A 15,824-nucleotide genomic window follows, 5' to 3' on the forward strand; every position below is an offset into this window, starting at 1 on the left:
TGTAATATTGTTTTTATTAATGGTACAGAGAGAGAACAAGATCAGAAAGAGAGAGAGAGAGAGAGAGAGAGAGAGAGAGAGAGAGAGAGAGAGAGAGAGAGAGAGAGAAAGAGAGAGAGAAAGCGGGCGACGTTTCTAAGGGCTGGAAAATACGACACCTCGAGTCCCTACCGCGGTTATTGCGAGACACTAATTGGAAGATTTAATGGTACTTCAATATACAAAGCTAAGCCATGTCGTCTGTCAAATTGTGCGCTCGCGATACATCGAGATTTTCACTCCCGCGCGACGTGTAGGACATCTTATCTGATATACGCTTTACATTAATGCATCGCGATAAACGTCGGAAATAATCCGCGCCTTAACCAACGCGTAACGCGAGCACGACCGGTGGATTTGAATATTATGCATGTCGTTATATTCGCCCGTCATGAAGCGACGTATCTGTTTCATCTAGGCAAAATCTTTTCACAATAGAATTACTAGGCTGCGTACGTGCAATCGCATTTACGTAATTAACTGACAAAAAGTAAAATGAGAACGTGGAATTCTAAATGTATCATAATAAAAACTAAGAGCCAAAAAACTTGGTTGAAAGAAACTTATAATGATAAATTAAACGATCGCCGATAAGAAGTCGATATGGCAAGCGCGAGGCAGACTGAGGAACACATTTGCATTTGTACTGATAAACACGAAATCTCGATATACCTTTTCTTAGCAGCGAAATAGTATTGTACGTCGCGCGAGATAAAGTCTGGAGATGAATATTAATCTCGGTAATGTTTTACTCTTCGTTAGCTAGAGCCTATTAAATCCGCTCCACGTGGCACAGTACATTCGGTACAGCAGTATACCTCCATTCACGTTCACTTCCGAGAGTCTTTCAATTTCGCAAAATGCATTGTGCGCGGTAATACAATGCCGCAGAGGGCTCGGGATAATCTCTCCGGCTGGATTACGTTCTCTCTATCTCGTATTTCTCTTATCCATCTTTTCTGGTATCTCAATGGTACATCATGTGATTAAATTCCTTGCTATTAATATCTCAAATCTATTTTCGCGTTTTCGATTTCAATCCCCGTCCTTGCAATCAATGCAAACCGATCCGGCGGTTTTAACTGTGTCGCGGCTAAATTATTCAGAGTCAATAGGAGCGACGTATTTAAAACGATAAGATTCCACCGGCTTGCGCATTTTCCTGCGCCTGCATAAAATTAATTCACGCAACTAACAGCGCGTTAATAATAAGAGGATTATCATTTACGTTGTTTCCTGCAGTAAAGCTATTAGTTGGTTTCTTAAATATGTTGGATGCGAGTAATCGCCTTTCTGTCCTCTCAATGCGCATAATTTACAGCTATATTTCACAGTTATATGTGTCTTCTTCTCAGTTTCAACATTTGCCGTTTTCCGGAACAAGTCACTCGTCACGGAAACGGGCGCTTTCGTAGAAGCAGTTTGCACTGGCGGTGTCAACGACGATCGCGACAAGCGAGAAATGGCTTAGGCAGCGCAAAAGGCCGGGAGGCACGAATGGTACGAGGTGCGAAGTTACGGATACATGGAACCGTATTCGCGGGGAAGAGGGGCGGGACGCGGGCAAGACAACATGGCAAAAGGATGTCTCGAAGTGGCGAAGAAGAGAAGAAAAGAGAAGACGGCGAGAGTGGCACGAAGAGGCGAGAGGAGAGAAGTCGCTATTTATGCGTCTGACTTGAGCCTTGGAGTCTCGAGTTCCAGGCGAGGGAACCACGCTCGGCTAGGTGGATATACGTTTATTAGGCGGACTGGTCGAAAGACGGGAGGGTTTTTCGAGAGGAGGCGCACACGAGCGCGTGAAAGGGCATCCACGTGGACCGCCTGCTTACCCGGTGTGACGAGTAGATAAAGGCTAACTTGCGCGGCTCAGAATCGACGTTCCTTCCAGGACGGCCAGGAAATTCAAATAAAGGCGGACGCGCAGCACACCGGCCCTTCCACCTTTCCCACCCTCGCTGACCTCAGCGTTTCCCCAAGCTGCTCCGCGTCAAGGGAAAATAGAAAATGATAGTATTCTTACGGCCCCCGTTCGGGCTAAACTGATGAGACTTTGCAACGTTCTAACGGGAGATCTTATGAAAAATTTCATTATGTCTTTTTGAAAAATATATGTAACTATCAATATTCGGTGCTACAAAACTGTCGGATAGAATGGCTTACTTAATATTGAAATTTATTGAATTTATGTATGCGAGCTGCTTGTGTTATTTATATTTAAGAAACGTGACATTTTTATTTAAAAAACTTAAAAGGCATCTATATTGTTACTTTGACATATTGCTTTTGTATTCAAATAATGTTTATTTACCCCGGTGTTAGCTCCCGAGGGATTTAGTCAGGATTTAGAGTTTGTAATAAATAGTATTTCTCTCTCTCCCTCTGTTCGCCGCTTTCTCTCCGTTTTATCTCCCTCTTGTGGTCGTCGCAAACAACGGCAGGTGAATTAACGCAGGACTGGTTAATGAGCAAAGCATTTTAACCCGCCTGCTTGACGTGCTCCAAAAGCGACTCTACAAACCACGAAACCTTGCGAGATCTCACAGATGGGATCGCGTTTAGTTAAGTGATGCAAGTCTAACATTGAAGATACAAGCGATAAAAAACTGTAATTTTCATTTACAGATATCTATAAGTGTATTATTTTCGTAATATGTGTGTAAAATGTTGAACATTTGCAGTAAAATTTGCAAAACCCTCATTTTCCCAAAAAACTTAACCCAGTTTTATTATGGTAAAGATATATACGATTATATTAAAATAAAACTTATTAAGTTAATTAAGATTAGAAACCCTGATTTCTAGAACATCTTACATTCAATTTGATTCTTGATCAAATTCTCGAAATCAAATTATATCATTTAATTGGTACAAAAATTATTAAAAATTCCTTTGCTACAATGATAGATAAAACAATTGTAAAAATAAAACTCCTTTTTTTTGTAAAGCGCTAGATTAATTATATAGATAAGCTTAAGAATCAGTCGATAAAAAAACATTTTGAGAGCTGTAGCAAACTGCATAATAAATTGAGCTGTAGCAACTGCATAATAAACGGATTAATACTCAATTATTCGCGACGAGAATTGTGCTGAAAGATTTTGTCGATTGACTAAAAATGCGGCTTCTCGAGAGGCAAAGACGAGAATCCGAATTTACATATTTACCAAAAACGTTTCCACGGTAAATGTACTATCTCCGGTAAACACACGGCGAAGCGTTCAAAGATACGCGAGCGCAAACATGTAACTTCTTAGAGAAGAGGACATCGCGCCGGAGACGCCTACGGCAACGTTCGTATGTCGCTGCGGTGAGCCTTGCGGAAAAAGAAGGAGAAGCGGGTACGAGAGAGAAGAGAGGAGGGACTTGAGGAGCTTTAAAAAATATATATTCGCCACGTTAAAGGCGTTCGGTCGGTGCTTCTGGCCAACTGCCATGACGTCGTTTCGCGATGAAATACTTACTCGAGCAAACGTGTACGTACGCCACGTGATGTTGACTGTAAGATACGTAAAGATCGAACATTACCGTGTTAAGTCATGATCAACATTTGCGGGCCAACTTTATCCCGTTGCCGCTCGAAAGTGCGATGGCCGGTTCAAACGGCTATCGCACGCAAATAAAGTATTTTAATGTTTACTTTAAAGGTTCATTTTACAAATATATGGATATCCGTAAAATACCGATATCGGAATATGAGTACGGACGTTCTCGACACGACGAATTTACTTGAAAATTGCCAAATGCTATTTTAACGTCAATAATTTTTAGCCGTAAAAACTGAAATAAAATTTTACGCGAACGCAAACATTTCGAGGATCATTTCGCATAGCCGTAAATACCGGGAGTATCGAAATAATACGTAGAATTAACGAATAATCGTAATCAAATCTAGTTGATTCGATTCCCGTAGATTTCGATCGAACATTCAGGTTTACTTGACACGTGCACGCAAACAATCTGTAAGCGAGTTACACGTCTGAAGCTTTTGTATGAGTCTGTCCGTGCGTATGTGGGTCTGTTCGTGTATGGGCGAGAGGCCTCGTGCGAGGACTCGAGAGAGGGCGCGGGAGAGAAGACGACAGTGAAGCAGTATGGCGGAACGACCGGCAAGACACAACGTGCGTCGATCTGACTCGGCAGCCCGATTATAAAAAGATAAAACTCACAGACGCGAGATTAATAAAATTATACATTACAGTTCTCAGAAGTGGGATCTGAGCTGCGTGATCGAAACAGTTCGGCGAGTCCGTGGGAGCTGTGTGCCAGCGGATGTTCGAAGGAAATCGTTACGAAGAAGAGAGAAACTTCTAGAACGCGGGCGTGACGCGTCGTTGCTGTGTGCATCGAGGACGGCGTGTCTCGTGCGTGTCAACTGTGTGCTTTGCGAGTCTGCTGTGTGCGTCGCAAGCGTTTTAAAAATTCGGCGAATCCGTGGGAGCTGTGTGCCAGCGGAGACTCAAAGAGAAGTTGCGAGAAGGAGAGAGAAACTTCTAGAACGCGGGCGTTACGTGCCGTTGCTGTGTGCATCGAGGACGGCGTGTCTCGTGCGTGTCGACTGTGTGCTTTGCGAGTCTGCTGTGTGCATCGCGAGCGTTTCGAAGAGATCAGAGACGTTACAAGGAGGGTTTACGTGCGAAAGAGATAAAGTACATTCTCAAAGAAAGTTGTGTCAGTGAGAAACCGCCATTATGGACCCGAACAGTCTTACGGTGGTAGAACTAAAAGGCGTGCTGCGCGAGATGAACTGCTCGACGAACGGGTCCAAGAATGAGTTGATCGAGAGATTGAAAGCCGCAGATCCGTCCGGGGCATGGATGAACAAGGTGAGGAAGGGGAATCCTCACGACGAACAGCAACATACGCAAGGTGCAGAGAGGTTAGGGGACGGAAACGAAGCAGGAGGACCGAACCCTACCGAATGTACCACCATCCTGATGCGTGAGTTGGAGATACGTGAGAGAGAGAGGCGCCTGATGGAGCGAGAGTTGGAAATCGTCCGTCGGGAACTGGATATGATGCGAAGTGCTAACCTGCGAGATGTGTCCACACCTGTTGTGCCTTCCGGGTCAGAAGAGGTAGAAGCTAACTCTAGGCCCAGGGTAAATATCAATTCGGTCGCCGAGTTATTACCACCTTTCAGCGGAACAGACGTAGACTTTGATCGATGGGAGCGTCAACTGAGGCTGCTCAAAGCAACGTATGCGCTAGATGATAAAGCAACGAGATTATTGATTGGCTCAAGGCTCAAAGGTAAAGCGCTTGACTGGCTATTCTCGAAATCTGAATTTTTAGAGATGTCTTTAGAACAGCTGCTGGCGGAAATGAAGAGTATGTTTCGACACAAGGTTAGCAAGATGGTCCTCAGGAAGGAGTTTGAGAAGCGCATATGGAAGCATGGAGAATCATTCAGCGAATATCTCCACGACAAAGTAATTTTGGCGAATAAGGTTCCTGTAGAAGAAGAAGACGTCGTGGAATATATTATAGAAGGGATACCCGATACTACACTGAGGGACCAAGCTCGTATTCAAAAGCTCAAGTCCAAAGAAAGTTTACTGGAGGCCTTTGAAAAAATCACGATGCGACAGAAGACCGGACCAAATGTTCCCGTTATCAAGAAGAAGTCGAATAATTCCATTGCCAAAGATGATAAGGCTAGCGGCACAGACGACGATAAGGCGGCGAGAGGGGTCATTCGCTGCTACAACTGCAACAGTCTAGGACACCTGGCAAGGAATTGCAGGCAGCCGAAAAGGGAGCAAGGTGCCTGCTTTAGCTGCGGTGCTCAGGGCCACATCTCGAAGAATTGTAAAGCCGCCGCAACCCAGGAGAAATCAGAGACCAAGGAGCAAGTGTCAAACGTAGAGGTTATGTCTTCAGAAGGAGACAACTATATACGGAACGTAAAGTACGAACTGTCAAACGAACCTAATTGCGTGAGTTTAGAACTTGATTCGTTATTCGATACCGGAAGCGCCGTAAGTTTTATCAAAATAAAGTCTGTACCCCATAATATTATGCGAAATGCGGAAGGGTTAAGTACCCGATTTTGTGGAATCAATAATTCTCAACTAAGAATTTTAGGTGCTGTAAGAGCGAGAATGTCCTGTGATGGTACAACTAAGGACGAGACTACCCTGTTGGTAGTCCCGAACGATACTATGAAGCCGACAGTAATTCTGGGACGTGATGCGCTGCGATCGCTAGGTTACACTCTGCAAAAGCGCCAGGATCAATTGGAGGCATGTGTGGAAGAAATTTTAAGTATCGATGTATCTGACGAAAGGGATCAACCGTCCCATGCGTTGAACGTCAACCCGGAATTGCCAATAACTGTACAAACCGAGATACGCGAAATTTATGAGAAGGAGTACGTAAGGCCAGAGCGTCCTGAAGCTCCAGTGGTAAACGCGGAATTAAAGCTAGAGTTAAAAGAACACCAACCCTTCTCTGTCATGCCTAGACGTTTATCATGGACAGAGAAAGAGGTTTTGCGAGATTTGTTAGATAAATTACTTAAAAGAAAGGTAATTAGGGTTAGTGAATCTGAGTATTCATCACCTATAGTTTTAGTCAAAAAGAAAAACGGAGAACATAGAATGTGTATCGATTACCGCGTGCTGAACAAGTACCTACTGCGTAGTAATTATCCTATGCCTTTGATCGAGGATCAGCTAGACGTCTTAGCGGATAAGAAGTACTTTACTTTACTCGATCTTAAGGATGGCTTCCACCATATAAAAATCGCGAAAGAGTCAATTAAATACACGTCGTTCGTGACGCCGTTAGGGCAATACGAGTGTGAAAAAATGCCGTTCGGGCTTAAAACGGCCCCTTTAAGATTTCAAAAATTCATTAATGACGTTTTACGTGAATTTATTGATTCAGGTGACCTGGTGGTCTACATGGATGACTTTATGATTGCGACATCTACTATTGAACATCATCTCTGTGTATTGCGCAAAGTGTTTCGGGTATTAGTCAATAACCTGCTAGAATTAAGAATAGACAAATGTAAGTTTGTATACACTAGGGTAGAGTATTTAGGCTACATCATTTCGGAAAAGGGCATAAGTCCGACGAAGGAAGGAGTCGAAGCCATACTTAACTTTCCTGTGCCTAAGAACGTCAGAGAAGTACGAGGGTTTGTAGGACTATGCTCTTACTTTAGAAAGTTTATTGAGAGGTTTTCCTTGATAGCTAAACCCCTTTATGATTTGTTGAAGAAAGATGTTGCTTTTGAGTTTAAGGAGTGCCAATTGAGGGCGTTTGAAGAATTGAAGGCTAAGCTGGCTTCTACTCCTATCCTATCCATTTACAATCCACGAGATAGCACGGAACTGCATTGTGACGCTAGCTCTCATGGATTCGGCGCGATTTTGTTCCAGAAAAAGCAAGACCTAAAGTTACACCCCATTTTCTATTACTCAAAGAGAACAACGGAAACCGAAAGTAGATACCATAGTTTCGAGCTGGAGACACTAGCAATAGTATATGCGTTGCGAAGATTTCGGGTGTATTTGCATGGTGTGAAGTTTAAAATTGTTACGGACTGCCAATCTTTAAAGCTGACCCTGGACAAAAGGGACATTAACCCACGTATTTCTAGGTGGGCCTTGGAGTTGCAAGAGTTCGACTATACAGTAGAGCATCGTAAGGGAACGAGGATGAGTCATGTAGATTGTTTGAGCAGATGCTATTTTGTTTATGTCGTCGAGGATAATACTCTTGAATTTAATTTATCAGTGAGTCAGAGTCAGGACGCCAGCATTAAGGAGTTGCAGTCTAAGCTAGAAAAAACCGAAGATAAGTTATACGAGATGCGAAATGGTATTGTATATCGAAAAAAGGAAGGAAAGCTGTTGTTCGTTGTGCCTAGTAGTATGGAAGCGAGCCTTCTGTATAAGTATCACAATGAGTTAGGACATATGGGGATAGATAAGGTGTGCGAAATGATTAACCGGAACTATTGGTTTCCAAAAATTCGAAGTAAAGTCGGAACGCATATCGCGAATTGTCTAAAGTGTATTGCGTACTCTCCAAAGTCGGGAAAAAGGGAAGGAATGTTACAAGCAATTCCCAAGGAAGGTCGACCTTTTGAAGTGCTTCATATTGATCACTTTGGTCCGGTAGTGAAAGATTCCCCAAAGAAGCATGTGTTAGTAGTCGTGGATGCTTTTACGAAATTCGTCAAATTATACGCCACCAAGTCGACCTCGAGTCAGGAAGCTACAAATTGCTTGGAACAGTACTTCTATAACTATAGTAGCCCAACAACTATAATCTCTGATCGCGGGAGATGTTTTTGTTCAAAGGAGTTCGACAATTTTATATTGGATCACGACATTAAACACATAAAGGTAGCGACAGCTTCGCCTCAAGCTAATGGCCAGGCTGAGCGCGTGAACCGAGTTATACAGCCTATGTTGGCTAAACTAGTTGATAGTAGAGACCGGAAAAATTGGTATAAGGTGTTACCACAAATCGAATACGCGTTGAACAACGTACCCCATAAATCCACTGGGGATACGCCTAGTCACCTACTGTTTGGTACAAATCAGCGTATGAAACCTGCGGATAATGTGCGAGAATACCTCGAAAGTCAGTCTCAGAATGACACACGCGATTTAGATGTAATTAGAAACGCAGCTAAGATGCAAATTTGTAAGGCTCAGGAATATAACAAAACCTATGTTGACAAGAAGCGAAAGAAACCGCACGAGTATGCTGAAGGTGATTCTGTGATGGTACGGAACTTTGAGAGCACACCTGGTACCCCACACAAGTTGATTCCGCAGTTTCGAGGGCCCTATAAAGTCATTAAAAAGTTACGTAATAACCGATACGTTGTAGCGGACGTAGATGGTCATCAGGTGACTCAAAGACCGTATCAAGGCGTGTGGGAGCCTGCTAATATGCGTCCGTGGAAAAGAACCGATAGCGAGACGAACCATGAAAGCGAGGAGGATGATTAACATGTACACGGCCGAGGACGGCCTGCGGGTCAGGACTGGCCGAATCTGTAAGCGAGTTACACGTCTGAAGCTTTTGTATGAGTCTGTCCGTGCGTATGTGGGTCTGTTCGTGTATGGGCGAGAGGCCTCGTGCGAGGACTCGAGAGAGGGCGCGGGAGAGAAGACGACAGTGAAGCAGTATGGCGGAACGACCGGCAAGACACAACGTGCGTCGATCTGACTCGGCAGCCCGATTATAAAAAGATAAAACTCACAGACGCGAGATTAATAAAATTATACATTACAAACAGCTTATACAATTTAACTGAAACATAAAATTGACGCATAAATATTTAAATCAAAATCTAATCAAGTTGAAAATTTAGTCAAATTAACAACTTTTTTCTTAGCGTACGTAAAATAAAAGCAATGTAGAGTGAGAGAAGACAAATACGTTTCAATGTACACAAAAGGAGAGTTATACTTCCCGTTGTGAAGTTAGATTAGAACGACGGACGAGCATTCACGACGAAATTGCCGTCGATGAAAGTCCATTTTGTCCGTTAAGTGTCTATATGTATGACCGCCGCTGTCGGATTACGGTCGCGCGAGAACCGGAGAATGTGCGAGATCTCGAGGGCTACCAATGAATCGTAACACAGGCCATCGTGTGCCAGGCACGCACATTACCAGTAACGACGAAGAGAGAAGCTGCAAAATATTGCGGTATGCGGCGGGTCTGCAACGTATGGCGCGTAGGCGCGCAAAAGCGCGGCATTTCGACGCGGGGCGTCGTTCATCGATCGTGGGCGGAACGGAACTTCGATCGCTGCTGTACCGTTTTCGCGATGGCTCAATAATGAGTCATTTGTCTGGGGAACGGTACAGGCCGCGAGCCTGAGAACGGCGCGTTCGAGAAAGTGCCCGCGCACTTAAGACAGAACGGCGAGAGAGACCAATGATCGACTCCAGGTTGCCGCTAATTGGCCTCCCATGAAAAGCAGATCGTCTGAAATCCTTCTGGATTATATCGAATTTCGATGAGAATGTTCTTTAATGATTTCCACTAAATTCGAGGTGTTACGGAGGTTTGTCGTTAGTTTAATCACTCAGGGATGTTCCCGTTAAATTTCGTTTTCATCCTGTCTATTTGTTCCAATCGTAATAGCGCTGATGTTCTGCGCGGAACAAAAGCATTTAATTTTTTATATTAATTCTCATATCAAAAAAATTTTATGCTGTTATCCTCAAATTAAACATTTTTTTAATTTTGATTAATTCTGTCCGTTTTAAAACCCCGACTTTCGTTATTTTTTTTTTTTCATTTCTACCAGATCGTGCCGAGCTCAACCCACGCGTATGTTTACCTCGCTCAATGGAGACGCGATGAAAATCAGGCTGCATTACACGAAGTGGCGGACAGGAAAATGTCGACGGCTTTGTCGCGGGAGGTGCCGCGCGATTAAGAGACGCGGCTGATACGTGAAATGTCCGCGAAAGTGCTATTACGTGCAATTAGGCGGTTAGAAAATAAGAGGCGGATGTCTCCTGCGTGTCGCTTATTACACGAGCGAGTTTATCGTAGCGGAGCCCGTTAGCATGCGAAGCGCGCGGCCGCACGAGACACGACGGAATCACGGATGCTTACTCGCGAAAAGTTATACCTTTTTTTTATATCTTTTAATTCTATTTAATTGCACAAAGATATAAGCAATCATTCTAAAAATATATACACTTTATACTTTTTTAATTATTCATATCAATTTTTATATATTAATTTATAAGCAAAGATTGCAAAGACTTTTTCTTTTTTTTTATTAAGAATGATATTATGGGCATTCGCAAGCGTAAAACGTCAAGTCTATACGTTATTGGAATCAAACGTCGCTAGACGAGACGAACTGCGACAAATCGAATTGATTCTGCGGTGTGTTTGCCGAGTAATTGCTCAACTTTCCTACGCGTTCTGATCCAACGGAATCCCGTGGGATTTTAATATTCTCTTTACTTTCCCGTGTGTTTCTGTATCCGGTCTTCCGTCAAAATCGCTAGCGACGCGAAGGTCTTTAATAGTTTTGTTTGCTCTTTGCCGTTTCTTTGTCGCGAGCGTGCTTTGTCGCAATACGAAGCGTATAATTACGCGACGTTTTTAATATTTTTTGTCGTTTTCTCCCATTGACTTTCCGTCGCGACCGTTCATCCCGCGACTGCACTGTGGCACGTTCTCGATAATCCTTTTTAACTCTCTGCTTCGTTCCTTCTTCCTTATTAGCCTTTCCATTTGCTAAGAAATATTAAATACATCTTCATGTCAATCTACATATTAAAATTTAATTTCAATGCATAATAAGAAAACAAAGTCACGTATGTCTGCACCCATAGCTGCTTCCTTGATGAAAATATGTCGACATGTAAAAAAAAATTTTTTAATAAATTTTTCGCACTTTCATTTTAATTTTCGCCGATAATTAATAACTTCCCTGTCTGATAAACGATTTAATGCTACGAAGTGGACGCTATCTCGCGATTGTGTGTACTCTTCATTACACTATCTGCATTGACTATGATTGAACCGACCAACTTCCCGGACATCAACGGATAATAGAATGTAACGTTGGCCCGCAATTCGCGCGTCGCGCATTTGGAAAACCTAATTAGGCTGGACAAATATGTAGCGTCGATCCCACAGCGAAAAGCAATTACGTCTCTGTCGCTTCTCGATTTGTAGGTTTAATCGTCTCGACGAGTATGCAAACTCCCGAATAGCGCGTCGATTGATGTATTTCCCTGGTAAATCCGTACAGCCTAGATGTATACTCATGTGCGCGTTCATCATACGATCCGATTAGAACCGGCGAAAAATCTATACCGATATGCCTCGACGCCTATTTGATCGACGTATAACCGCTCGGTCGCAAAAAATACACATTATATCCATTTAAAATGACAAAACTGTTTTCGCAAATTAAGAATTACATCCCATTCAATTATTTCCAAGTAAAGTTAACTAAATCGAATCGCGTAGAGGAATTATAATTACTATGCAAAAGTATTAAAAATACATAACAATGTGCGGCATAAATTTTAAAAGGGAAAAATTCCAGACTCTGGTTGATTAAGAGATCAATAATTTTAAAAAATGAGAATAATTTTGAAAAATTGCTACACATTGATCGTAAAATAATTGAAGGTTTTCCTTTAGAAAAATTTTATTCGCGGTACTTTTATCGCCGCAGTTCGTTACGAGAATTACGCCCTAATCGTATTTTATCATTGTGAAAAATTGTACGCTCGCATTTCTATTTCCGATAGCAGAATCTTTCTCAAGGTATTCGATTATCGGCGGTACGGCTCTCTATATCTGATATATGTACATGCGTAACATTTTCTTTCTTTTACTTCCAAGTCGACGACTTGAATCGCCGAATTGGAAAAGCTGAAAATAAAATTCAAATATATACGATGTTACCGTGAAGTCACATGCTCATGTTAGGTATAGGATTAACATTAAACCGGGGATGGGATATCTCTTGTTCTATTTTAAAATTCAAACATGCGGGAACACGGTTTTGATTGAAGCACCGGCTTACAGAGTGTGCCACTGAAAAATATTTCTTTTTACAGACGCGACATTTTTTATGGTAAAAACCAGGGAATATATCGCCATGACGTAAAGCCGCGCACATGGAAATTTCAGAGACGGATCGGGCGCTGCATGAACGAGTGTGTCGCGCAAACTATTCCTATACACAATTATTATACAATTCTCTATTCCACGCTAACGACTCTCGCGCTCGATTTCATATTATCTACGCATACGAAACAAGGTACGTAAATGTTAAGTGCGTCGAGTGCGCTACACTCGAAATCACGTCGGCAAACACATGCACCGCGAAACGTAGAGACGATTGCTCGCGCGGGTTTGCGAACGCGCAAGCATAATAGAGTAATTATTATACCCGATAAAATGCGACAGACGAAGGGAGCTATGCGATCCGTTTACATTACCGGTGATCTTAATTGTGCACCGGCAGGTACCAATTTCTTGTCGTGAAATTATACCCCGTCGCAGACGAGAGCCCGAGGCCGTTCACGAAACCAAGTACGTCTCTCTTCGTTTCCTTCATCGACGTCTCCTTTGTATTTCTCTTATTCCCTCTCGGTCGCTCTCTCTCTCTCTCTCTCTCTCTCTCTCTCTATACAGTTCTACCTTTTCGTTCATATCAGAGTGAAATTCGTATCACTTTAGTAATACGTTAGCCGAGGAATTTAAGTCGCGCCATCAATTTGAGTTTTGAGAACGCAAGTAGATAGAAAAATTCCATTTCCTTCCTCCGAGAAGACAGATTTTTACTTTCTGACATTTTAAGATCTATTTGCCGAGATATTTAATCGTCTTATAAATTGATTTCCATCTGGCCGCCATCTGTCATTAGGATTTAATATGATAGAAACGCTATGTATATATTTACTCGGGGGTCGCTCTTATTGCTGCGACTACGTTTTTCCACGTTAATTCTGAGTGCGATTTTATATTCCCGCCCTCTTCGATGTGATTTCCTGCGAAATCTTATTACTCGGCGTCACCGTCCAGTGTCTTTTCAAGCGTTTATATGAATATTCCGAACTCACAGTTAGAAAAAAAGAATGCAAATAACGCCGCGTAGAACCTCGGTCGAGGAATGAATAATATCGTTGGACACGATTCATTAAATTACTCGTCGTAATTACTATTATCCTGAATATGAAAATGTTCCACTTAATGTACTAACCTACAATTTACCACCGTAGCAAAGTTGTATATTCGACGCAGTGTCGCGTGTGTACGAGTACTTTTTTTTTTTACGAAATTCTAGATCCGTAATACGTCGATGTTATTATTATTATTTCAAGTCTCCGCTGTCTTTCTACCGGAGATCGATTATTATTTTAATATCGGCTTCTTGACCAATGGCTGTTCCCTCGTAAAATATAATTGCGGCATATTCAATTATACAGTCGGGACACGTTGCGGTTACCTGCTTATTATCGCATTCGAATTATAGTGGAATAAATGATTTTATTAAATCGCGAGTTAATTGCATTAGAGGTTACCTGTTGGATATTCAATCAAAGGCAAAATATTATAATTAATATCGTTTTTCAGACTCTCTTTCGCGAATCGCTTATCTTGAAGCGATACGTATAAGCAGATTTCGAGAAAACTGTTAAAATTATTAAAATTATTAACTGATAAATTTTTATCAGTTAAATTTGTCGGTTTCAAAATTTCTTACATTCTTTTTATTTTGCTTATAAATCCATTCGTACAAAGACAAGGTGTATTTCTCGCCTAGTTGCGCCTCGAGGAAAAAAGAGGTTTGCCTCTAATCTAATCAGACGTTCTGTACTGAACGTTTTTCTCGCTTTCTGAAGCTTCACGCAACATTAAGTCGCGCTAAACGTGCGACTCGTGACATCGTCGTTAGCCACGTGGAAACATTCCACGCTCTAAATTTAAGTCGCGAGCAAAGCTCTCAGCGGCGCGATACACAAAACGTGATCGTTCCTACTACGCGCGCTCAACGGAAGAAGAATGTTGTTTTTAGGGGGCGTTCCGACTTGAGGCTCGGACAGGAAAGCTCGCGTCTCGCCGTTGTTTTACGGCCATATACCGGATTCCGTCGACCGATTAATTTTCATGAGCGTAAGAAGATATTTACGAGGCGGCCATGTGCTATCGCTTACTTTTCCCCCGCCCGGCCACTCTCCCCAATGCTTTTTCGCGCCGTTCTTCTCTCTTTAAAATCCCCCTGCTCACTCACTTCGCGTTCGCAGCTTCCGGGAGGCGGGAGGCATTCTGCATAAATGCGATTTTAGCGACGGCGAACCGCGCCGTCTCTATCTATACTTTAAGCGGAGCTTAAAGTCCAAATTCGGGCCGCTGGAGAATTAGACGTCTGAACTGAACAGCGGCAGTTCGAGGGCGGCTTAAATTCTTCACAGCTGCGGGTTACTTTGAGTTTAAGCTAATCTGGGTATATGGTGAGAGTTAATTGGAATTAGCCTAGATAGCGACGATGCATATAATAAGACAATTTGAATTCCTACACTATGCTACCATCGTTACTCGGAAGATACGAGCGCGAATAATATTCTTAAGAAGAAGCGCGAAGAATTATAGGAGAAATAACGGGGGAGAGGGGGAGAAGAAAGGAGAGCTATCGCTTCTCGGAAAGATAATTATCACGATTGGTCGTTATACTAATTAGTAGTCAACGCAGGCCGCGGTTCTTCTTTACTCGTGCTAATAACAGCCGCGAACTCGCGAAAGCGCGGAGAGCGGAGGAGTGGCTCGATCGAGAACCTAAAGTCATCAAAAGTTAAACGATTGAGGACAATCGTGTAAAACCGACCGATTGTTCCGGTTGAAAATCAAAGCGGCTTATTTACCGCGCCGGACAGGTGAAATTACCGCGGACGCAACATTTGTCCGGCGGCGGCGGCGCGGCGTCGACAAACAGCGAGGCCAGAATAATCCGCAGCAATGATAAATTGGGAATAATGGAGGATAAATAATAACGGTACGTATGTGCCGCGCGACGATCCTCGCGCGCGACTGACCTCTCCTTCCCTCGCCCCTCATCCCTCGTTATCGGTCTCGCCACTGTAAATTTCCCCACACGCCCAACACGTTTCCCAGCTATCGCGCCGTATATACACCGCAGCTGTATATCATTTATTCTTACTTTCATGCTGCTGCCGGCTTTATCGTGAAACGCGTTATTCGTTCCATATTCCCCCGGGTGAGCAGCTCGCTTGCCCACCGTTGTTCCTTTTTTCAGTACG

The 15,824-nt window shown here is 42.9% G+C and overlaps 2 protein-coding genes across 17 annotated transcripts in view; one reads left to right on the forward strand and one right to left on the reverse strand.

Moving 5' to 3' along the window:
• Positions 1-9,223, forward strand: part of LOC105831336 (putative peptidyl-tRNA hydrolase PTRHD1) — a 78,387-nt gene extending 69,164 nt beyond the window's left edge. The window contains exon 2 of the mRNA XM_036289313.1: positions 1,395-9,223. Coding sequence (XP_036145206.1) covers positions 4,731-9,017 — 4,287 coding nt within the window. The 5' untranslated portion in view covers positions 1,395-4,730 and the 3' untranslated portion in view covers positions 9,018-9,223. The remainder of the gene's footprint in view (positions 1-1,394) is intronic.
• The window catches only part of LOC105831332 (collagen alpha chain CG42342), a 149,531-nt gene that overhangs the window by 64,541 nt on the left and 69,166 nt on the right, over positions 1-15,824 (reverse strand). The window lies entirely within an intron of this gene.

Source organism: Monomorium pharaonis, chromosome 7 (genome assembly GCF_013373865.1).
Source record: "Monomorium pharaonis isolate MP-MQ-018 chromosome 7, ASM1337386v2, whole genome shotgun sequence".
NCBI lineage: Eukaryota > Metazoa > Arthropoda > Insecta > Hymenoptera > Formicidae > Monomorium > Monomorium pharaonis.